The sequence below is a fragment of the Myxocyprinus asiaticus genome, chromosome 20 (genome assembly GCF_019703515.2).
Source record: "Myxocyprinus asiaticus isolate MX2 ecotype Aquarium Trade chromosome 20, UBuf_Myxa_2, whole genome shotgun sequence".
NCBI classification, from domain to species: Eukaryota; Metazoa; Chordata; class Actinopteri; order Cypriniformes; family Catostomidae; genus Myxocyprinus; species Myxocyprinus asiaticus.
The window spans coordinates 11,387,606-11,412,099 of NC_059363.1; the positions used below are offsets into that span (position 1 = coordinate 11,387,606).

At 37.3% G+C, this 24,494-nt stretch overlaps 1 protein-coding gene across 4 annotated transcripts in view; it reads left to right on the forward strand.

Annotated features, from left to right (window-relative positions):
- The first annotated feature begins 4,342 nt into the window (after positions 1-4,342).
- Positions 4,343-24,494, forward strand: part of LOC127411566 (actin-histidine N-methyltransferase-like) — a 41,243-nt gene continuing 21,091 nt past the window's right edge. Inside the window, exons 1-6 of one of the 4 annotated variants that reach the window (XM_051647253.1) lie at positions 4,343-4,448; positions 7,880-8,007; positions 12,876-12,968; positions 16,692-16,840; positions 17,700-17,772; positions 19,315-19,571. In XM_051647253.1, the coding sequence (XP_051503213.1) occupies positions 7,905-8,007; positions 12,876-12,968; positions 16,692-16,840; positions 17,700-17,772; positions 19,315-19,571 (675 nt within the window). In that variant the 5' untranslated portion in view covers positions 4,343-4,448; positions 7,880-7,904. Of the gene's footprint in view, positions 4,449-7,879; positions 8,008-11,178; positions 11,322-12,875; positions 12,969-16,691; positions 16,841-17,699; positions 17,773-19,314; positions 19,572-24,494 lie in introns of those variants that run through there. The other 3 variants (XM_051647257.1, XM_051647256.1, XM_051647258.1) reach the window with 3 other exon arrangements.

Sequence of the window (24,494 nt, forward strand, 5' to 3'; positions counted from 1 at the left end):
ATAACCCTCTAGCAGAGTTGAAAAATGAATCCTCTCTTTTTAAAATGTTCCCTCTTTTTATTTTATATATGTATTTGGGTAACACTTTACAATAAGGTTCAATTTGTTAACATTACACTGCGTGCCCAATTATTAGGCAAGTGAGTATTCTGATCTCATCATTATTTCCATGCACATTTTCCAACTCCAAACCATATAAACTTGAATGCTTATTGGATTCAGTCATTTTCAGGTGGTATGTATTTGTGTAATGAGGGAGGGTGTGGCGAAAGTGACAAACACCTTATATCAAGGTGTGCATAATTATAAGGCAGCTTCATTACCTCAGGTAAAATGGGCCAAAAAAGAGATTTAACTGACACTGAAAAGTCAAATATTGTAAAATGCCTTTCAGACAGATGCAACACTCTTGAAATAGCTAAACTATTGAGGCGTAACCACCGGACAATCAAACGTTTTGTTGCGAATAGTCAACTGGGGCGCAAAAAAACGCATGGAGAAGAAAAGGCGCAAATTAACTGCAAAAGACTTGAGAAGAATTAAACGTGAATCTACCAGGAACCAATTATCCTCCGATGCTACCATATTCCAGAACTGCAACTTACCTGGAGTGTCCAGAAGTACAAGGTGTCAAGTGCTCAGAGACATGGCCAAGGTCAAGAAGGCTGAAACACGACCACCACTGAATATATTCACAAGTTGAAGCATCAAGATTGGGCAAAGAAATACATGAAGACAGATTTTTCAAAGGTTTTATGGACAGATGAAATGAGAATGAATCTTGATGGACCAGATGGATGGGCCCGTGGCTGGATCACTAATGGACACAGGGCACCACTTCGAGTCAGGTGCCAGCAAGGTGGAGGAGGGGTACTGGTATGGGCTGCTATCATTAAGAATGAGGTAGTTGGACCTTTTTGAGTTGAAGATGGACTGAAACTAAACTCTCAAAACCTACTGCCAGTTTCTGGAAAGTACTTTCTTCAAGCAGTGGTACAGGAAGAAGTCCTCAGCACTCAAGAAGGCCATGATCTTTATGCAGGACAATGCTCCATCACATGCATCCAAGTACTCCACTGCGTGGCTAGCCAGCAAGGGCCTCAAAGATGCCCAAATAATGACTTGGCCCCCTTCCTCACCTAACTTAAATCCTACTGTGAACTTGTAGCCCCTTCTCAAATGTGAGATTTACAGTGAGGGAAGACAATACACCTCTTTGAACAGCATTTGGGAGGCTGTGGTTGCTGCTTCAGCGAAAGTTGATCGTGAACAGATCAAGAAACTGACAGACTCCATGGATGGAAGTCTCATTGCAGTTATTGAATAAGATGGCTATATTGGTCACTGAATATTTTTGAAAGGCCAAAAGCTTTTTGTCAAATGGCCTAACCCATTTTGTGTGACCTATTTGTTGCACCTACTCTAATAATTGAGAATAAACAATTGAGTTGTGAGAAATTATTTTTGTAATTTAGTTGCCTAATAATTGTGCACACTTATATATTCCCCTGAGAAAGACATAACTCACTTTTTCTTTGTTAAACATTCAGGTTTGAGGTTCAATAACATTTTGGATTGACTGAGAGCATTGTGTTTGTTTCATTAATTAATGAATTTGTTGTTAAATTAATCATGAGGAAAACAATTTGCCTAATAACTGGGCACGCAGTGTAGTTAACGCTTTAGGTATCATAAACAAACAATGAACAGTGTCATTTTTTACACCATTTAATAATCTTTGTTAATGTTTATTACAGTGATAAAAATACAATTGTTCATTGTTCATGTTAGTTCACACTAACGTTAACAAATACAACTTTTGATTTTAAAAATGTATTAGTATATGTTGAAATTAACATTACCCAAGATTAATAAATGCTGTAAAAGTGTTATTCACTATTAGTTCATGTTAACTATACAAAGGGAACCTTATTGTAAAGTGGTTCCTATAATTGTGTGTGTGCGTGCGTGTGTAGTGTATAGACCAGAAAAATATGAAAGTCTTCCACCTACTGGATTTTTACTGCAACTGCATGGACCCTCCTAGTAGATGGTGGCAGATTCAAGATCTGATTGTGTGCAGTCCTTTACATTATAATGCTTAGTTATGATTACATCATCACAAGTGCATCAAGCACCAGCATGCAACACACCTATTTAAAATGTCCTTTCTCTTTTATTTCCAACTCAATCCGTCTGTTCAAACAATATACACATGCATAACCAATAGACAAGTTCTCTCAAACTTGAAATTATGAACAGGAAGGACCTGTGACAATCATAAGATAAGCTTAAGGATGTAAACGCAGCTAAGGGAATAATCAGATTTGTTTGAAAGGTCATACTCTGCAGGAACATCACAGCTATCAAACAATGCGTGCTTCTATCCATTTGCCTTGATTCTATTAATTAGTCATCTTAACATTGATACTCCTATTAAATTCAAGTAAAAGTTTAATTTGTGAAGTGTACATGTTGACAATGACATTATCCTACAAGTTCAATATTGAACAAATACTATAGATACAGATAGGCTAAGTTACGTAAAAACAAATGGAAAGACATAGGGAATGAAAATAAACAATGAGTGGCAATACAAAGTATAAAGGGCATGTACACTATGGAGAAGTGAATGAGAGAAATAAATATTAATTTACAACCCCAGTTCCATTAAAGTTGGGACTTTTTATAAAATGCTAATAAAAACAAAAAGGTTTGTGATTTGTGAATTCTATTCACCATGTGCTATTTTGAAAGCACTACAACAACACATAATTCGATGTTTTACCTTGTTATTTATTTTTATTTTTTTAAAGACACACTCATTTCAAATCAGATGATTGCAACATGCTCCAAAAAAGTTGGGATATTTGAGTGTTTACCACTGTGAAACATCACCATTTCTTCTAACAACACTTATTAAGCCTTTGGGCACTGAAGACACAAGTTTGTTAAGTTTAGCAAGCAGAATTTCCCCCCATTAATCCATTATTCAGGTATTCAGCTGCACAATTGTACGAGGCCTTCGTTGCCATATTTTACACTTCATAATAGCCACACATTCTCAATTGGAGACAGTTCAGGACTGTAGGAAGGCCAAACTAGCACCCGCACTCTATGCTTACGCTGCGAAAGAAGTGTTTTTAGAAGAAATTTTGATGTTACTCAGTGGTAAACACTCGACTGTCCCATGTTATTTGGTGCGTGTTGCAATCATCTGATTTTAAATGATTGCATATATATATATATATATATATATATATATATATATATATATATATATATATATATATATATATATATATATATATATATAATTCACAGGGTAAAATAAATAATTCACAAGGTAGTGCTTTCAGTACAGAACAGGATGAATAGAATTTACAATTTACATTAGAAATCAAACTGTAGGCTAAGCAAGTGTGCTAGTGAGTACATTTTGTCACTTTACTGTTATATTATTATTATTATTATTATTATTATTATTGTTTTTACTGTTTATGATAAGGCCCTAAATTATAAATTAATAATTATAGGTTCGATTAATAGTACATTATTTTTTTTTATTATTCAGTGACACAAGAACACAGAAAATAGGTATCTGTACACAGTCACATTGATGACATCATTACCATTTCCAGAGAAAATCATTTCACATTAATTGCAATTCCTTTATGATGTCCTTTGTGGTGTTTTAGTCCTTAGTGCTTTAATTTCTAAAAGGTTAAGAGTAAATGTCATTTACGATACAGTATGTGAGAAATATGTTTTACAGAGAGCCCACTTTTTGTGTTTATGGTATTTGCCCAGTATAATTAATATTAAATCAAAATAGCATCTTTAAAAAAAAAAAAAGATCACACTAAATATAGCCTGCTCATTATTATCACACATCCCAATTCTCTCAATGTTTCCTTTATAAACAATATTGCATAAATAGAAACAAAAGAAAATCAATTTATCACAGCAACATGTGGTGTTTTGTGGCTGTGATGGACGTTTCTCTCAGCGAATCACGTCGCGAGACTTTCTCTATTTATGGTCTCTTCATGAACCTAAAGTAAACTTCCAATCACAAGACAGAGCAGCTTTCTGTGTTTGTGTAGTCAAACCAACCTTGTAAATATGACTGCGTGGATCGACTCATTTCACGACCAATCAAACCATTGCAAACGGGTACCGCCTTAGATTAAACCAATCAATTCTTACAATTCGGCGAGATGACATATTTTTTCGATTTCAACCAATTGTGTAACACCAATTCAAGACCGTCGTGCACATTTAGGGCGGGACGAAAAAATGCATAGTCCAATCAATTCCTTGGAAATCTAATGTAGGTGTGGCTTTCCCCTGTGAGGAGAATGTTAGGTTTCACCCACAGAGAACCGAGCAGAAGAGGATTGAATTATTCCAGGTTGACAGAAGAAGCCGTTGAAGTCATTTGGAAGGTAGTTTTAGTGTTTAAACTCTTTATATAATGTTTAAAAATGTGCACGGGTGTTTTATGACAATAAACAAACATGTATTAGGTCACATGTCTGTAACTGCTTTGCAAATGTTCGCTGTACAGGATGTCTAATGCAAAAATTGCGAAACACAAGCATGCTGGTTATTAACACATTGGTTGTATCTCAAAACTTAGTGAGCTACTTATCTAGACAGCGTATTTGGGCATCGTAGACGCGTTTGAAACGCTCAGTTTGATGCCCAGTATTTTGTTGAATGTTTCAAAAGCCGTTTAAACGTTTCAGACGTGCATAAAAACCAGATTGATGTCTAGGTAGGCAGTTAACGAGGTTTTGTGACACAGCCGTTGGGTGATATGGAGCATTGATCTCTGTTAAAGTTATAATGATAATTTCTGTTGTGTTGAGATTTTAATGCGTTTGATCACTAGACGCTGAATTACATTGCGTGGGAGTGTTAATATGTAATATGAAGCAAGTGGTCATCTGCTATTAGGTTTGAATCAGTGGATGCACTGGGCCATGCTAAGTTATTTTAAGGCATAAGACTGTTGAGATCATTATCTAATATACAGATCTTGTGTCATAAATGTTGATCTGATACATGCATTAAATAACCAATGTTCAGCTCTTATAGTCTATATATAGATCTGATGAGTGACTTAATGTGCCTGAATGTTGATGTTGAGTACATTGTTTTCTAATGCCCTGATGTTGTCTGAATAATGAGCTTTTAACTGAATGTTGATCTATTGAGTTTATCTAATATTTTTCTAATCTCTTATTGTGAATGTTGCATGCCTCTGCTAAGCTAGTGAAGTGCTGCTGGGTCCCTGATGGTTTCAGGCTTAATATCTTACTTTTAAGTGTCGCAGTCCAGTTTTCTCTTTGGTAATATAAAAGGGTCTGTCTTTATTTTGTGAATAATGGACTTGGGTTTAGTAGTATTTGGTGTTAAAGCCCATGTTTGAAGTTTCACAGGTGTTGGCCACAGTTGTACAGATGAAGCTGGCAACCAGATCACATCTAAAAGAACAGAAACAGCTATAGGACTCATTTACTTAATTTCAGTGTAAAAGTTCAGAGTAGTTCACCCAAAAATGAAAATTCTGTCACAATTAACTCACCCTTATGTCGTTCCAAACCTGTACGACTGTCTTCTGTAGAACACAAAAGAAGTTTTAATTAAAAATTTGGTCCATCTTTTCAGTACAATGGCAGTGAATTAGAGCTGTGTTCAAAACATCGATTTGGCGATATATCGTCATGTGCTCCTTGCCGATGCGTGTATCAGTTCAACTGTGCCCATATCGATACTGCAGCAAACTGCAAGTTTGAGTGCAGCCTATCATGCGACGAAATGGCTTTCAATAACCTGAGCAGTAGCGGACCACCTCATTTAAAATAGATGAGACTCTTGCTACCACAGCCAAAACTTGAACCTGAAATATATGTGCATTTTGGCTTTTTCCCAGTACCCGGCAGTTGGGAGGAAAACAACATTTGCGCAATATCCAAATACTTCAAAACGAAAGTACTACGTAGTGCGTAATACAATGAACCTCTATCTACCAGTACATAAAGCCTACCATATGTGCTTCTTTTACTCTCAAACAGGGTATGAAATTAACCAGAATATGGGTACTTTTTATAAGGTAATTAAGCTCATCTTCTCACCGACCTGTACATTTCGGACCCATTTTCACCTGTATTTAGTGCTGTCCACTGATCGGATCTCCCGTGATGGATGTTAATGCCAAGTCTGAACAAGGTAATAGTGACATTTGACAAGAGATTCCGTTGTTTAGACACAAAGATGCATTTGAAGGAAAACAGTTGATTTTATTTTGAAAGGAAAGTGCCCGGTGGGCACGCCTAATTTGCTTTTTGTAGAGGCACGCTCCCGCTCAAGCACAGTGCAAGCGCTCATCACAACTTGCAAAATAATTGTTTTCTTTCTTCCTTATGTCAGTAGCCTGCAAACAGATGATTTTAGGTAATCTTAAAAGGTTCAGAGTTGTGAATAGCCTATACTGTATACTGTACAGTAAATTAATGGGTGTAGAAAAAGATATGCAGTGGAGACATCATGGATATCAAATGTGAGGGTGAGTTAGACAAACTATATGAAGAAATTAAAACTGCAGGCTAATGTCTTTTTACTTGATCTAGCACAGCATATTTTGCACTGCCATCTGTGACTGTGTATTCATGAATGTGGTCTACAAAAAGGGTAATACAATGAGTTCCATTAAAGATACTAATTACAATTTCCTGTAATGATTATTATACAACTCTTCATTTGAATACAAGAACAGTGTGTAGTTGTGTTTGACTTGTGTTAAGTTGTTTAATCCTAGAGGCCTTGATTTACCTGTTGCACACTTTAAAAACAGGATTTGATTTTAAACCAGAATATTTTAATCTATAGTAATGGAAGGGTAACACAAAACACTTTGAAAGCAGAAAGAAGAAAGGGTCAATGAAAGTAATTACATTTTTTGTAACATAATTATTTATTTTGCTTTTCTTACCTTATGGACCTTTTTTGTTTTAGTTGGAGCAAAATGAAAGTTTACTATAAACAAATGTTTTAACACAGAAGTACACTCAGGAGAAATTCAGTTCAGAAACAACATATATCGTGATTCGTATCATATCGTGACTTCTGTATCGTGATGCATATTGTGTCGTGACTTTGTTGGTGATACAGAGCTCTACAGTGAATAGTGATTTACATTAAGTTTAAAAAAGGACACAAAAGTACCAAAAAGTAGTCAATGCAACTTAAGCAGCATAATCCAAATCTTCTGGAGGCATATGATATGTTTTGGTAAGTTTCCAGTAAAAGTCTTGACATCCGTTGTGTGTTTATGGGTGCAGGAAAGAAACCAGTTCACTGTGGCTAGCATGTTCACACAAGAACTTGGGTTGTTTTTAGCACTCAGTGACTAAGTTAGTTTGGGTTGTTTCTCAACTTACAACTGCATGGAAGGCTTGTGCAGAAGATTTTAGTTTGGTTTTAGTTGGATGATTTCATTTTCCAGGGTACATGCTGAATGATTACAGTGTGTTTCTTGTAAAGGTATAGCCACTTGATTCAGACCACTGCCCTTCAGCTGGCTGGCGCAGAGCATGTAATCCCTCATAGAGAGACCATTAACCTTTCTTGGCAATTCCATGTTCTGAGATTGATTTGGAAGTAAAACATTAACATGTTTGTACCATTCACTTATAGCTATACTGTACCTAGTCCACTGGATCTAAATATTTACCATTAGGAGTTATGGAGTCTGTTTTTCAGGCTATTCACTCTGCAGTACAAAAAGGAGTAATGAAACCTTGTAAAATATTAGCATTATTGTAAGATTTCATTTAGTACTTATTTTGGTGACACTCTCTTTTGTCCCCAGCCTTCCTTTCTCCCAGTGCAGCAAGATGGGCAAAAAGAGTCGAGTGAAGACCCAGAAATCGGGGACTGGGGCCGCAGCTGCGGTCTCTCCCAAAGAGATGATGAATTTAATATCCGAACTGCTTCAGAGTGAGTATAAACCATTCTTTACAGCTACATTCCTGCTTTAAAACCCAGTAGTACATTGTGTGGTATACATAACTGCTACACAGTTGGCTTTTGTCTTTTGCGTTTATGCCATAATCACATTACATGGTTGTTATACAGCTGAAGTCAGAAGTTTACATACACCTTAGCCAAATCACAATTCCTGACATGTAATAGTAGAAAACATTCCCTGTCTTAGGTCAGTTAGGATCACTACTTTATTTTAAGAATGTGAAATGTCAGAATAATAGAAGAGATTATTTCTTTCATCACATTCCCAGTGGGTCAGAAGTTTACATACAATTTATTAGTAAAGTCAGAAGTTTACATACACTTAGGTTGATGTCATTAAAACTCATTTTTGAACCACTCCACAGATTTCATATTAGCGAACTATAGTTTTGGAAAGTCGTTTAGGACTTTGTGCATGACACGAGTAATTTTTCCAACAATTGTTTACAGACAGATTATTTCCCTTTTAATTGACTATATCACAATTCCAGTGGGTCAGAAGTTTACATACACTAAGTTAACTGTGCGTTTAAGCAGCTTGGAAAATTCCAGAAAATGTTGTCAAGCCTTTAGGCAATTAGCCAATTAGCCAATTAGCTACTGATAGGCTAATTGTAGTCTATTGGAGGTGTACCTGTGGATGTATTTTAAGGCCTACCTTCAAACTCAGTGCCTCTTTGCTTGACATCATGGGAAAATCAAAAGAAAACAGCCAAGACCTCAGAAAAAAATTGTGGACCTCCACAAGTCTGGTTCATCCTTGGGAGCAATTTCCAAATGCCTGAAGGTACTACGTTCATCTGTACAAACAATAGTAAGCAAGTATAAACACCATGGGACCATGCAGCAATCATACCACTCAGGAAGGAGACACATTCTGTCTTCTAGACATGAACGTAGTTTGGTGCGAAAAGTGTAAATAAATCCCAGAACAACAGCAAAAGGCCTTGTGAAGATGCATGAGGAAACAGGTAGTCAAGTATCTATATCTGCAGTAAAACGAGCCCTACACTACCAGTCAAAAATTTTGAAACACTTGACTGAAATATTTCTCATGATCTTAAAAATATTTTGATCTGAAGGCGTATGCTTAAATGTTTGAAATTAGTTTTGTTGTCAAAAATATATTTGTGCCACCATATTCATTTATTTCATTACAAAACTAACATTTTATTTAAAAAAAAAAAAGTTTTTGAAATTGATGACTTGGACCAAATAATAAAGAAAAGCAGCCAATAAGTGCCCAACATAGATGAGACTGTTTAAAAAGCATCCCAGGGTGATACCTCAAGAAGTTGTTTGAGAAAATGTCAGGAGTACATGTCTGCAAATTCTAGGCAAAGGGTGACTACTTTGAAGATGCTAAAATATAACACAATTTTGATTTATTTTGGATTTTGTTTAGTCACAACATAATTCCCATAGTTCCATTGATATTATTCCATAGTTTTGATGACATTACTATTATTCTAAAATGTGAAAAAAAAAACAAAAAAAAATTATAATAAAGAATGTGTTTCAAAACTTTTGACCGGTAGTGTATATCGACATAACCTAAAAGGCTGCTCAGCAAGGAAGAAGCCACTGCTCCAAAACAGCCATAAAAAAGCCAGACTACAGTTTGCAAGTGCACATGGGGACAAAGATCTTACTTTAGCAACATCTCAAGACATCAGCCATGAAGTTAAAGCTCGGTCGCAAATTGGTCTTCCAAATGGACAATGACCCCAAGCATAACTCAAAAGTTGTGACAAAATGGCTTAAGGACAACAAAGTCAGGGTATTGGAATGGCCATCACAAAGCCCTGACCTCAATCTGAAAATTTGTGTGCAGAACTGCAAAAGCATGTGCGAGCAAGGAGGCCTACAAACCTGAAGTTACACCAGTTCTTTCTGGAGGAATAGGCCAAAATTCCAGCAACTTATTGTGAGAAGCTTGTGGAAGGCTACCCAAAATGTTTGACCCAAGTTAAACAATTTAAAGGCAATACTACCAAATACAAAAAAAGTGTATGCAAACTTCTTACCCACTGGGAATGTGATGAAAGAAATAAAAGCTGAAATAAATCATTCTCTCTACTATTATCCTGACATTTCACATTCTTAAAATAAAGTAGTTATCCTAACTGACCTAAGACAGGCAACGTTTTCTACGATTAAATGTCAGCACTTGTGAAAAACTGAGTTTAAATATTTTTGACTAAGGTGTATGTAAATTTCTGACTTCAAATGTATTTGGTAGCATTGCCTTTAAATTGTTTAACTTGGGTCAAACGTTTTGGGTAGCCTTCCACTAGCTTTTTACAATAAGTTGCTGGAATTTTGGCCTATTTCCCCAGACAGAACTGGTGTAACTGAGTCAGGTTTGTAGGCCTCCTTGCTCACACATGCTTTTTCAGTTCTTCCCACAAATTTTTCTATCAGGTTGAGGTCAGGGCTTTGTGATGGCCATTCCAATACCTTGACTTGGTTATCCTTAAGCCATTTTGCCACAACTTTTGAGTTATGCTTGGGGGTCATTGTCCATTTGGAAGACCCATTTGTGACCGAGCTTTAACTTCATGGCTGATGTCTTGAGATGTTGCTTCAATATATGCACATAATTTTCCTTCCTCATGTTGCCATCTATTTTGTGAAGTGCACCAGTCCCTCCTGCAGCAAAGCACCCTCACAAAATGATGCTGCCACCCCCATGCTTCATGGTTGGGATGGTGTTCTTCGGCTTGCAAGCCTAATCCTTTTTCCTCCAAACTTAACGATGGGCATTATGGCCAAAAATAAATAAAATAAATTCATCAGACCAGAGGAAATTTCTCCAAAAAGTAAGATCTTAGTCCCCATGTGCACTTGCAAACTGTAGTCTGGCTTTTTTGTGGTGGTTTTGGTGCATTGGCTTCTTCCTTGCTGAGCAGCCTTTCAGGTTATGTCGTTATAGGACTCGTTTTACTGTGGATATAGATATTTGTCTACCTGTTTCCTCCAGCATTTTCACAAGGTCCTTTGCTGTTGTTCTGGGATTGATTTGCACTTTCTGCACCAAACTACATTCATGTCTAGGTGACACAATGCGTCTCCTTCCTGAGCAGTTTGATGGCTGCGTGGTCCCATAGTGTTTATACTTATGTACTATTGTTTGTACAGATGAACGTGGTGCCTTCAGGCATTTGGAAATCACTCCCAAGGATGAACCAGACTTGTAGATGTCCACAATTTTTTTTCTGAGGTCTTGGCTGATTTCTTTTGATTTTCCCATGATGTCAAGCAAAGAGGCACTGAGTTTGAAGGTAGGCCTTAAAATACATCTACAGGTACAGCTCCAATTCAGTACACCACCTATCAGAAGCTAATTGTCTAAAGGATTGACATCATTTTCTGGAATTTTCCATGCTGCTTAAAGGCACAGTTAACTTAGTGAATGTAAACTTTTGACCCACTGGAATTGTGATATAATCAATTAAAAGTAGAACAATTGTTGGAAAAATTACTTGTGTCATGCACAAAGTAGATGTCCTAAAGACTAGCCAAAACTATAGTTTGCTAATATGAAATCTGTGGAGTGGTTAAAAATTAGTTTTAATGACTTCAGCCTAAGTGTATGTAAACGTCTGACTTCAACTGTAGTGTTTCTTGTAATGGCAAAAAAGATGCAACTGAAAATTGAGCCCCTCAGTTTGCACTCATAGTCAGTCTGCCGGCACTAATAATAGTCAGTGTATATAGAGATTAGGGTTTGTTATGTGTGTTTTCTTGTTTAATATTTGTTACATGTAGTTTATTGCCTTATTTTGGTTTAATGCATTACAGCTGTTTGAAGTTCATTATTCTCTCTCTGTGAGTGAGTCATCAGGATTTCTGTAAACACCTATGTAAATATGCACCATAATTTATGCAAGTGCATTATTTCTCATTTAAATCAGCATACATCTGTAATATAGGCACATTTATGGTTCATGTTACATCTGTCAAACCTTAAATAACAGTCCAAATTCTAAGCTTTTAAATGACACCTATTTTAAAACGAGAAGCTTTTAATGACTTATCTTGCAGTTAATTATAATTTAATTATAATTTTCTTTATTTATCACACATTATACATTTGCACATATATGGTGAAATTCTTCTTTTTCACATATCCCAGCTAGGCTGGGGTCAGAGTGCAGGGTCAGCCATGATACGGCGCCCCTGGAGCAGATAGGGTTAAGGGCCTTGCTCAAGGGCCCAACAGTGGCATCTTGGCGGTGCTGGGGCTTGAACCCCCGACCTTCTGATCAGTAACCCAGAGCCTTAACCGCTGAGCTACCACTGCCCTACTACAGTTCCAGGTTGACTGATTGAAAATGTAAACTTTTTCTTTTTTTAAATATCGGTATCGGCCACAATGAGCTGTGAATTATCGGTTATCGTATCGGCCCTGAAATTCCATATCGGTGCATCCCTAGTTTGAACCTACCACCTTTTGGTTACCAGAGCTTTAACCATCTTTTGTTTTGAGCATCTTTAACCATTGCACCAAACACCTCCCCATACTGGCTTGTTTTATTTTAGGTAGGTCATATATTTATTTACATTTCGGACAATTGACAGTCTGTTGCTCTTTTGCAATGATCAGACCAAGGTTGGGAACACAGGGATGCTGCAACTTTGAGCAATTTTTGGGGTGAATAATGTCACAATAAGTGCAGACCGAGGTGAGGATATGAATCAGGCAGCCTTTGGTTACTCCAGGAACCCAACTTACTGCATTAATGCTTCATGCCAACTCTTTGGGGTATGTTGATCTTTGCATAACTGATAATTAAATATAAACAAATCTGAATATTTTCTTTTGGCCTGTTCAGAGTGCAGCAGCACTGCAGCTCCTCCTGGGAAAGAGTGGGAGGAATATGTTCAGATCCGAACTTTGGTGGAGAAGATCCGCAAGAAACAGAAAGGTACACAGATCACTTTACATGAATATGATTTTCATAAATGGAACTGTTACATGGGGCTGTTGTTCATAATTCACCAGTGTGATGCAAGTTTAGTGCCAATGTATTTAACCATCCTAGTTACAAGAATAAAGAGGCCGGACAATACAGATGGTGTGGAACTTTAATGGATAGTTCACCTAAAAATGAAAATTCTGTCAACTACTCTCTCTCATGTTATCAAAAGCTGCATTACTATGGAAGTATATTAATGTCTTTAAAACAAAAAAGCATGTTGAATTGAACAAATTGAAAAAACAAACAAACAAATGCAACAGTTATTGCGTTTTGGGGGCTGCAGTTTAACATTGTATATTTACTGTAAGCTGTGAATATTTCAAATGTAAAAAAATATTCAAACAAATTTTCAACAACTACAATTTTTTGTTCTTCAATTTTTTTTTTAATAAATATAGTATATTCACCTTTTTTATTATCTTTATTGTTTGATAGGTAATATTCAGTCTATTATATTTGGCTTTAAAACCACTGAAACTACATTTGAACTACTGAAATTTTAGAGGTGAATTTGTAAAGCAAAATATCTCGCCCACAAATTACCTGACAAAAAATAACAATGGAATTTTTAAAAACTGAATATTTTGAAACTGAACTTTTTCAAGGTTAATATTTAACATCGTGCGAACTTGCACCCTCCTGCGTGGACATCGTTTTTTCTCTTTGCTATCCGCTATTCCTAATTTAATTTCATTTAAACCGCCTGATTTGAGTTCAGAACATTCTGGGCTGTCAGTAAAAGGTCAAACTTTCATGTGACAAAACAATATGGCACCGATCACCAGGCCAGTAAAACTACAACTGGTAAGAAACCTCATTAAGTTTTTACATTGAAACCTATTTGAGTCAAAAGACTAGAGTCTCCAGTTTCATCCGATATGCCGTTAAAAATTTGAGCGATTTATCAGGAAATGGCACGCTGTTAAACACAATGACAACCGATGTGGACTATAGGCCTTTTTTCTCCTTAGAAATTCTGTATTTACTGTGCATTTTCACATTGAGATTTATTTATTTATTTTTTGCTTTCAGAGGCTTTATATGGAATTAGGGTGAAAAATAAATACATAATAATGAATTTCAAACTGTTCTGAGACCAGTGCAGACAGACAGCAGACTGGAGGTTAAGTCTTTCACTAAACAGGGAGAAAGGCAGCATCCTATAGCTTTCCAATGTAGCTAAGAGCATACACTTCTAATATCCAACCAAAAGTTCAGTTTCAGACTGAAGATGATGTTTTCACCACTCAACATGGTTGGCAGACATGGGGCAATGGTAATAAGTACAATACTAGTTACTAATCAAAAAGGTAAATTAAAAATGCACACAGCTGTCACACTTGGGTCTCAGGAGGTTATTGTTTAATTTTTTATGTTGAAATTGGTGTGAAAAGTTCGATGTGCTCTATTTTTAAAAAAAAATTTTTTTATCAAAGACATTTGTCATTACTATACTTCCATACTAAAACGAAAGTCATTAAAAAAAAAAAATCTCCTTTTCAGCCATAGCACTCAGTCATCGACAAGTCGGGATGCAAAGTTATTCTATGGCTTCAGACGATGTGAAATGACACTTAGTCAGTTTTCATCTCCTTTCACTTTCAATGTATGTGAAAGAGCATGAACATTCTGCAAAACAATTCTTTTGTGTTTCATGGAAGAAAGAATGTCATATAGGTTTGGAATAATACAATTTCAACAAGTGGGCGACCGATATGTGTTTTTTAATGGCTGATATACAGAGTGCAGGGTGGCCGATAGGCCGATACAATTCTGATATATCACACAATTTAATATAGTAAATAACAAACATAAAATTGCAAAAAAAACCACCAAACTCTTATTTAGCACTATATTTACTCAATATCACACAAAACTTTAACTTTGTAAAAAAGAATCTAAAAAAATATTTTATTTTAAATGGTAGATAGAAGTTTCTTCTGATTTCTGTTTAGTCATCAAATTTTAGTAATTTATTTGCACATGAAGAAATTGTTAATATATTAGTAAGAAGGAAATAACAGTACACACAGTAGTCCAGCATGTCCACGTTGGCAATCACATTTACTCAAAAAATACAGAATCAAAACAATTTTACATACCGTGCATAGAGAATAAGACATTTACTTAGAGCACCTATGAAGAACTTTTACCTTGAAGTTGCATCAGAGACTATTTAGCAGAGAAGGGCCACTTCTATTAAAATGAATGGGAGAAATTAGAACGCCCAACTGCAGCCAATGGTCAGCGGATGTAGATAGGATGTCCCACCTTACAGGTAAAAAAGCCAATCACCTTTTAGATACAGACATCGCCTGTCAATCAGCTCGAACGTACATGCGCATTAGCTATAAAAGCTGGGTAAATTGCGTTTTTTAGTGAAATCTGTGGTAAAGAAGCACCATTTATGATACCAGTGTTGTCAGATTTTTTTTTTGCTGATTTGAAATGTTCTTTGATCATAATATCGACCAACTGTTTTGGAGATTTTGGTGGATTTTCATGAGGTTTGTGAATTACATCTGTTTAAACGAGATGTTTGCAAGTATGCAGATATCGGTATATAATAGAAGTTTTATTGATATTTGCCTTTTATCATTAGAAAAGAAAGTTAAAAGTTACAGGGAACTGTTGAGGAGAGGCTGATATAATACATGCTTTAGAGGTAAATAAATGAGCGCTCCACAGGATGAAATATGTTCTTTGATCATAATCTTGACAAACTGTTTTGGAGATTTCGGTGGATTTTCGTGAGGTTTGTGAATTACATCTTTTTAAACGAGATATGTGCATATTAGCAGCCGGTATATATGATATTATTTTTATTGATATTTGCCTTTTTATCATTAGACAAAACAGTTAATATTTACAGGGAACTGTTGAGGAGAGAGAGGGAGAATGAAACAGGGGAGCACTTTAACATTATGAGCTCAAACGCCTCTGCCGCATTTCTGATTTGTTTAAATGACACTGTGTTGCACACTGTTCTATTATTGTAGTAACACAATGCACATAACAACAAAACGAACCGTGAATGTTCGTTTACATGTCTCAGTCGCTTCACATGCAAGCAGGCGATTTTCGGCACCCTCAAGAAAAAAAAATGACGATAATTAAAAAAGGCAAAATATCGTCTGATTTATCGGCCTCGGCGATATGTCGGTCGACCACTAATTTCAACACCAGTGTGAATAACAGAATTTAGGTTTTGGGGGTAATTATTCCTTTAATAGCAACTCGAGAGTACACAAAGTCTCATTAACAAAAATTGGTTTGTTGTTATACATCTTTGTATTTGGTACAAGAATTTTAATAACAATATGCACATATGCAGTAAATTGATGTAACTAAATTCACCTGTAGTTCTGATGCCAGCTTAAAAGACTTGAAGATCCTATCGCATTATTCAATAGAAAACCTAGTGGGAATCTCAAAGAGATACACATAGAAATCCATTAGAATAAACACTAGACAACACATTGTGCAATACAATACACAGGAGAATCCATTTAGGTTCACTGGTATGGTTTCAGTGGCAGAGCAACATAATACATTACAGTGTAGTAGAATAAGGAAAATCATTACAAAGGGAATTTTATTTGTGTAGTTCAGTATACAGTACATCCAATCGTTAACTGAGCTTGTGATGTGATTGTATTATTTCGTCAGGGATGTCGGTGGTGTTTGAGGGCAGCAGAGAGGACTTTTTCTCTGAACTGATGGCCTGGGCTGCAGAGTGTGGAGCTTCTTGTGATGGTTTTGAGATCTCTAACTTTGCTGATGAAGGATATGGCCTGAAGGCAACCAGAGATATCAAGGTTGGTAAAAACAAATGGCTAATACTAGTACAAAATTTAGTCCAGTGTTTTTTCCATGTGTTAGGCTGATAAATCACACTTATGCTGTTGTTTATGCATTTACAAAATTGTTTATTCGAGTCCTAAATCTGGGTCCTCAAGTAAAACCTCTGATTTAAAAGTTAGCAGCCTGCCACAATGAGTACTTCTAAGAAAGAACTAGTCGCCGTTGTTGCAGATTTACCTGACACGTCAGATGAAAAGAAACTCTGGTTGATTTTCAAGTTGGTCAGTAAGCCTCTTTCTGTGTAAGTGGATGGTTCTTGGCTAGAGTAAGCTTTAATATGGACCAGACGCTATGCTGATAATGAAAAGTCTAGTTGCGACTAGTGTCGTCTTGACATCATGTGTCAGGCGCTCACACATACTTCATATGATTAGGGTAACAAGATTCAGTCCATTGCAGATATAAATTAAATGTGCGTTATGCTGGCAGGCCGCCGTCTACAGAGCATGCTTTCATATATTGAGTGCATTTTGAGTTCTTACTGATTATAGAGGTTATCGATCAAGGCAGGTCATATTTTACTCTCTGACTTGATTGGGGTCAATGTTTAAATGGTCTTCATTGATGTTATAAGTTGCTTTTGTTGATTGTTAGTTTAAATCATAAATGCATCAATAGACTGGCCTACACAATCCAGTTTTACACACTATCTTTTATTTATAATAACGAAATCTGAATGTGTTAGGATAGGACTATTGATCTTGATGTCAAACTCAATTTTTATTCAGCTGTACAATGGAATAATTAGTGCTTTTGGACACTTCTTTTCCAATCACAAATTCAATTGTTCTGTTGGCTCTATGTCCATTTCAGGCAGAGGAGCTGTACCTGTGGATCCCTAGAAAAATGCTGATGACAGTGGAATCCGCCAAGAACTCTGTCCTTGGTAAGTTTACCTAGTGTAGCAAAGTCAGTCTTTGACCCTACACTCTGACAAATGACATTTCTCCTACTTCCATGAAAGATAGATACTACAGCCATATAAATGTTGTTTTTCAGTCTCACTGTCTGCTAGGGCTGAACGATTAATCAAAATAAAATCGAAATCGTGATATGACCCAGTGCGATTATTGAATCGCGAGGACAGCGATTTAATTAAATAAATAGTCTGAACACGCTGCCTGCTGTGCTGCGCTTATGTGCGCAGCTGTTTTGTCTGTGATGTGTAGTGCTTTCTTAAATGCATGTAAATGGGGTCAGTACATTACATTCAGTGGTTCCAGAGTGCTTCTGTGCTTGATACACATACATCTGGTGCCCTGAGTGACAGATGTGCTCGGTTCGGTTTGGTGTGCTAACGTGCACTGAGCGCATGAAATTTAAAGCGCCCCAGATTTACTTGACACATTTGTGTAATTTCACATACCTCTATGTTTGGCTGCTACAATTTACTATACAAATTTAAAATAACCCCATAACAGTGGGTTTTTCTGGAAAGCAAGGCAGATGAAAGCATGTCACTGGATTAAAAAGCTGTTGTCAACTTCACTACACACAACAGACACTTTCGTCCCTTCAGTTTTCAAAATAAAGGCATAAGGGTTCAACCGGACTGCATAGCAATGCCACAAGCAAGTAAAAAAATTATTAAAGAAATAACTATTGAATAATATCGATATAATAATAATAATTATTATTATTATTATTTAAAGTAATATATTTATACTTATCATTTTTATTATATTGCAATAATATACTGGGTTTAAAAAAAAAAGATTTGTTTTTTCCCCCTCTGTTTTACTGTTTTATTTATTTTAGTTTGGTTCTTTTTAAGAGGACTCAAGTGTGAAAACCCTTTCTAGAACAGTATTTCATGGTTTAGTTCTGGTCAAAAGGAATCACACTTTTTTTTCTTTTTTTCTTTTTTGTTTATCATGTCAACATTTTTCAAAATAATCGCAATTAGATTTTTTTTGTCAGTCGTTCAGCCCTACTGTCTGCTTTTGGACAAATTCCTTAATTACATTTTCACACTTGGTATATTTGCTTGACTCTAAAACTAAATTCAGCTGTCCCGTCTCTCCCCGTACTTTGGTACCTTTCCAAAATGCTTTCGGCATCAATGAAAATAAAACAAGAAGCTTTATATCACTGCAAAATATAAGTAATCAATAGCAGTTCACTTCTGGATTGCATTCTAATCAACCATCATTCATACTGTGGACTCGCATGAACCGAATATCAGACTGTCCTTTTACATTCTTGAATGTGGTTCCTTGGAGCATACCTGAATTCAAAAGACTGCTGTCAAACTAATCAAACAAACCAAGCTTTATGGTCTATTTATCCTTGGGTCTAAATCAAAACCTACCATGAAAGTGGCATAAATGTTACTGAACTACATCTTTCTTCTGTTGGTTCCAGTGAAAGAACCTTCATTGTGTTGTAATATCTGGAAAACAGACTCTAACTTCACCATTATTCACAGGGCCTCTGTACAGTCAGGACCGAATCCTCCAGGCCATGGGAAACGTGACTCTGGCTCTTCACTTGCTGTGTGAACGGGTCAATCCCAGCTCACCCTGGCTGCCCTATATCAAGACCCTGCCTGGTGACTATGACACACCCTTGTACTTTGAGGAGGAGGAAGTGCGCCACCTGCTGGCCACACAAGCCATACCGGATGTGCTCAGTCAGTACAAAAACACAGCGCGGCAGTATGCTTATTTCTATAAAGTCATCCATGTAAGTCATAAAGTTCTCCTCTGAGTTTGTATATATATGCCAACTCTTCTGTTTTTGGTGCAATTTTTGTATTCTTTTATTTAACTTGATCTTCCATTTCGAAATATCTGTGCAGTGGTTAATACAGGCCAAGCTTACTATACTGTCACAAATTTCATGGATGTTATGGGTCATTTAATACACCACAAAAAAACACATTTTTCAACTTTCTTTGGAAAGCCCATAGAGTTGCTCTCATATGTATGGCAGTTTTGACGAGTTGGGTGAATGATAGCCCTATCTGTGTCTCATACGTGGACTACCAGCCGTTTGAATCCTGGGCTTTAAGCAATCAACACTACAAGTTATTCAGACTCCGTAGCCACATGAATAGCTGTCCTTTACTCTGCTGTCTGCTGAGGTGAGGAAATCCAGTTTTAAAAGGATCCCTGCCATTGAAGGCACATTGGAGATGGGTAAAATGAGCTTTATAATGCCCTCTTGCACCCAATTTCAGGGCCCCTGATAAGCTGCCACATAGCTCAGAGACAGTGCTGCAGTGGCAGCCCTTGGCCAGCAGGTGGAGATGTTTATCCCTCAAAGTACTCTTCAAAGCAAATAATGAATGGACAGATGTGCTTTAGGAAGGAATAGTTTGCATAAAAATGAAAGAAATTATTTGTTTTTCCAGACCTGTATGACTTTCAGTCTTCCTTGAAACATAAAAGGAGATGTTAGGCAGAATGACAGCCTCAGTCACTATTTTCTTTCATTGCACCTACAGTATTTTCATACAATGAAAGTGAATGGTGACTGAGGCAACATTCTGCTTAACATCTCCTTTTTTTTTAATAGAAAAAATCAAGTCATACAGGAAGTGATTTTTTTTGTGCAGATTTTTAATGTTAGTGAGTGTTCATTTGAGTTTTAGATCGCTGGATCTAAAAATGTACGCTCCTTGTAAAACATTTGTTTCAAGCAGTTTAAATAAGGAACTAGAAAATGCCGTCATGTTAAACCATTTAAATGTGTTTTCACTTCAAAAGTGAAGACATCTAATTGGTTCCTCCATGCATCTTAAACAATATAGAATTATTTGATTTTTGTTAATGCAAAAGTCCAGGCATTTGTCTGCCTAGCTTTAGTTGTTATCCTAACTTGTTCAGATAAACTTCTGTGACACTTGTGCTCATTGGTTACAAAAGTGCATGATGTTACTATAAAATATACTTTCAGTGTTATGATGCAAATCTCAAATATGCAGATTTTCAATTATTAAATGACACATTGAGATGGCAATTCATGTAAACGGGACTGTGATCAGTCCAATAAGTTTTATAGCTGGGTTCCTGGACCTCTTCCTGGCTATTAAGGAAGCAATAATATGCTCTATTTTCATTCAGAATCTCCACTGTTACATTCTGTTTCTTTCATTAGATGACTGTCAATTAGAGCAAAGAAACTAATATTTCACATTACTGTCAAGATAAGGCATCAAATATTCATGCAAATAGTTAATGTATTTGTCATTTTGTCTGCTAGTCTGTTGACATTTTCTTTATTAAATATTCTCTACTGTGTAAAAGGGGGTGGGCGTGTAATTAGGAACAATACTATGGTTTCTCATCCCTGGGTTAATAATTTTAATGAAGTGTATTTATGCCATTTTCTATACAATGACTCTGACAAATTACAGGAAACACAATAAACTTAAATATATGCATATGCTACTTTAGGCCTTTGGCATCACTCATCAAAAAGTTAATCAAATCTTATAAATATTTTTTGCCATCCTTTGTTTATCCATTAGGTGGCAGAAGTGAGTTAAGCTTCCAAGGAAGTTGGTCTAAATGAAACGTTACCTCCACTGAGAACTTTTTATGGTGGCACTTATATTGGCTAGCATGTTGGTTAAACTTTGTAGTGGTAAAACTAAACTGAAAGACCCAGACCCGATAATCTCAGGATGTAATCACTGATGTCAGTGTGTAAACCTTTTGATCAACAGAAGGACTCATTCTTTGCGTTCAAGCAGGAGAGAAATGAACATATAACTCTCTTCCCTGCTTGTCTGAAGCTTTTGTGTTTTTTCAGAGGGGTTGAGTTGAGGGGGATGGTTGTCTTGCCAGCCCTTTGGTGAGTGTCCTCTCCGCTCGCCGCTCTCGGCTCTTCAGGTTGGGAGCCAGTGTCACTGTAATGACTACTGTCAATGTCAGCCTCTCTTCTTGAAGCGGCCGCAGATGACCGGGCTGGAAAATTAGCTTGTCGCATTGGCTTTGAATTGAATTGACCTGATTGTACCTTCCACACATGACTGACAACCCCCAGCACCCCCCTCCCTCCTCTACTTTCTGCTCCTGCTTGCTCTGTCTGGTCCCTGTCTCCCCACTCCCACACCTTTCCCCGGGAAGAACAGGGAAAGCAAGTTCCTTCACCTGCTTGAATTGAGTAGCTTTTTATATATATTTGCCTGCGTGAAGAGGGATAGGCTGTTGTCAACGCCGGGTGCCCTCTGAGGAGTATCCAAGTGCCTCCCGTGTCCGCGGGGGACCAATGATAGCTGCGCCATCCTCACTGGGCCTGGATGCATGTGTGTGTGTGGGGGAGGTGAACCTCATAAGGTGACCCCAGTATGCAGCGAATGCAAAGTAACCTTGGTGTGCTGCATCTGCCGCAGTTGATGAGAAATGAACCGGATCCCAGTGGTACACTCGCATCCCCCCCCCCCTTCCTGATGTGGCTCAAAAAATGAGGGAGAGTTTGCAACGTTAAATGATGATGTATGCATGCTTTCATTGAGTTGTTTATCACAACATTGCATATTATTTGGTGTAGAAGATCATCCGAAGTCGAGAGACGACTCTTTAAACGGGCCGCATAACAGAATAAAATCAATGCTCAACATGCACTGAGACCACAAGCTCTCAAATGCTGGCCAGCGTGGCAGAAGATACTCTTGGTGCTTGGGGATCTCGACTCCAGAAAGACCTCCTGGAGGCCACCGGCCAATTAGCCGCTTTTCCTGCTGTCCTCGTTAAGGAGAGCAGGCGCTCGTGGTGGGAGCTTTTGTTTTCTAATTGATTTACAGGGCCGTTCACCCCTCGTCTCTCTCAGAGCCTCGTGCTATTGTGGCACATGATAAATTACCTCTCTCTGGTGATGCTAATGCATCACAAGCTCAACCTGCAGCAGTGCAGCTGCCCTTTATCTCTGAAAACTACACCTCATCAAATGTGCCGTCTTAAACATTAAGCTTTACCCAAGTGTTTTAAACTAACTCTATATGTACTTGAGTCCTGCTGCACATTTTTCCAGACAAGTGGCCTATCCAAACACCCAGTGCTTTAATGGATCCAGGCAGACCTCTCAGTAGCCTCTCTAAAGCCAGGTTTGCTCTCCCCCCTGAGGTTTATCACTCTGTTCAACTAATTATTGCCTTAATTGAATCTATTATGGTACTCGGGCACTCTGAGTATTCCAATCTCAGAGGGCAGAAAATATCATTAACGGCAATTTAACCCTTTCCAGATGGCCTATAATGGCTTCCTATGCTCCTCTAGATTTTTCTTTATTGTTTAGATGGCTTCAGCACATCTTTGCTTAAAGAAATCCACGGAGGAGTCCGCTCGAGAGTCTCTGGAGATTTGCCCTATTACTTCCATCAAACCTCGTAATATGCTTTTTTGTTTTTACATGAACCACTTCCCTTCATTTGAAGCATGAGGCTCAAACCCAGGATACTGAATTCTGACTTGCTGGCTTTGCAGAGGGCTTATCTTTTAATGGTTGTCCATCAACGTACGTGAGCGCCGCTTCCGCGCTGGCTCTGAGTCAGACCCGTTCACCCAATTCTGTCTTTACTGAGAGGAAGTGGTCAGGCTTAGCTCTGTTATTATATGCTGCTTTGAGAATTTACAGCCACCCCTTCGAACTTTGTATACTTGAGCTAGGTACACCTTTGCCGGAACTCACAGCAGGGGCTAGGTCAGGTGTTGCAGAGTACTCATTCTACTGTAGGGCTAAAAAGGTATAGCTGGATTTTTTTTTCTTCCAACACACAGGCAAAGGTATGATGTGACCACACACTCGCCTTTTGGTATTGCCATCTCGGCTAAGTGTGTGTGGGTTCCAGAGAAGCAAAGGGGGAATACAGGGCTCAATTAGTGTCAGGGAAATTGATTAATGGGCAGAGAAGTGGAAGGTAAAAGTTAGGTACTACTACTGAGCTCTTCCATTTCATGCTTATATTACTCTGTTTGAAAGCCAAATGATACAGCATGATTCATGAATGGATGATTTTGCACCCCCTTTTCAGTAAGCACATTTATGTCTGCTAGACTTCTATGAAGGGGTGCATCATTTGGAAAGAATAGCATTCCATTTTAAAGGAATTGATTGCCCGTAAACTGAAAATTGTCATCATGCTGTTCTAAACAAATATTACATTCTTCCACCCCTTCGAACACAAAAGGAAATGTTTTGCAGTGCTATTTTGCAAACAATGAAACTGTAGAGTAGACTGACCAAGGACCGTCAAGCTCCAGAAAGGACAAAGTAGTCCATGTGACTCATGTGCTACATTTAAAGTTTCATCTGAAGCCTTTCAGTAGCTTTCTGTGAAAAACAGACAAAGACAGCTCTCAAATCTCATTCAGACTTCCGCTTTTTCGAAACTTGGTGCATTGCGTTTGGTAATGAGACAGGTGAGAACCAATGCTGTTTGGGATTGTTGAGTCAATTCTTGAAGTAAAAAAAACCTTGATCAGGTTTTGTCTTTTTTTTGGTACAAACATCTAATAAACCTATTAAAGCAAATTTACATTCATTCTAAATTGCAAATGACACGCAAAACATCTGCTGAATGTTGTTCTAACTTCTGATGGAACGTTCTAGTGATGTGTTGCCGATGAGCAAATGCACCAAAAAATAAATCTTCAAGATGAA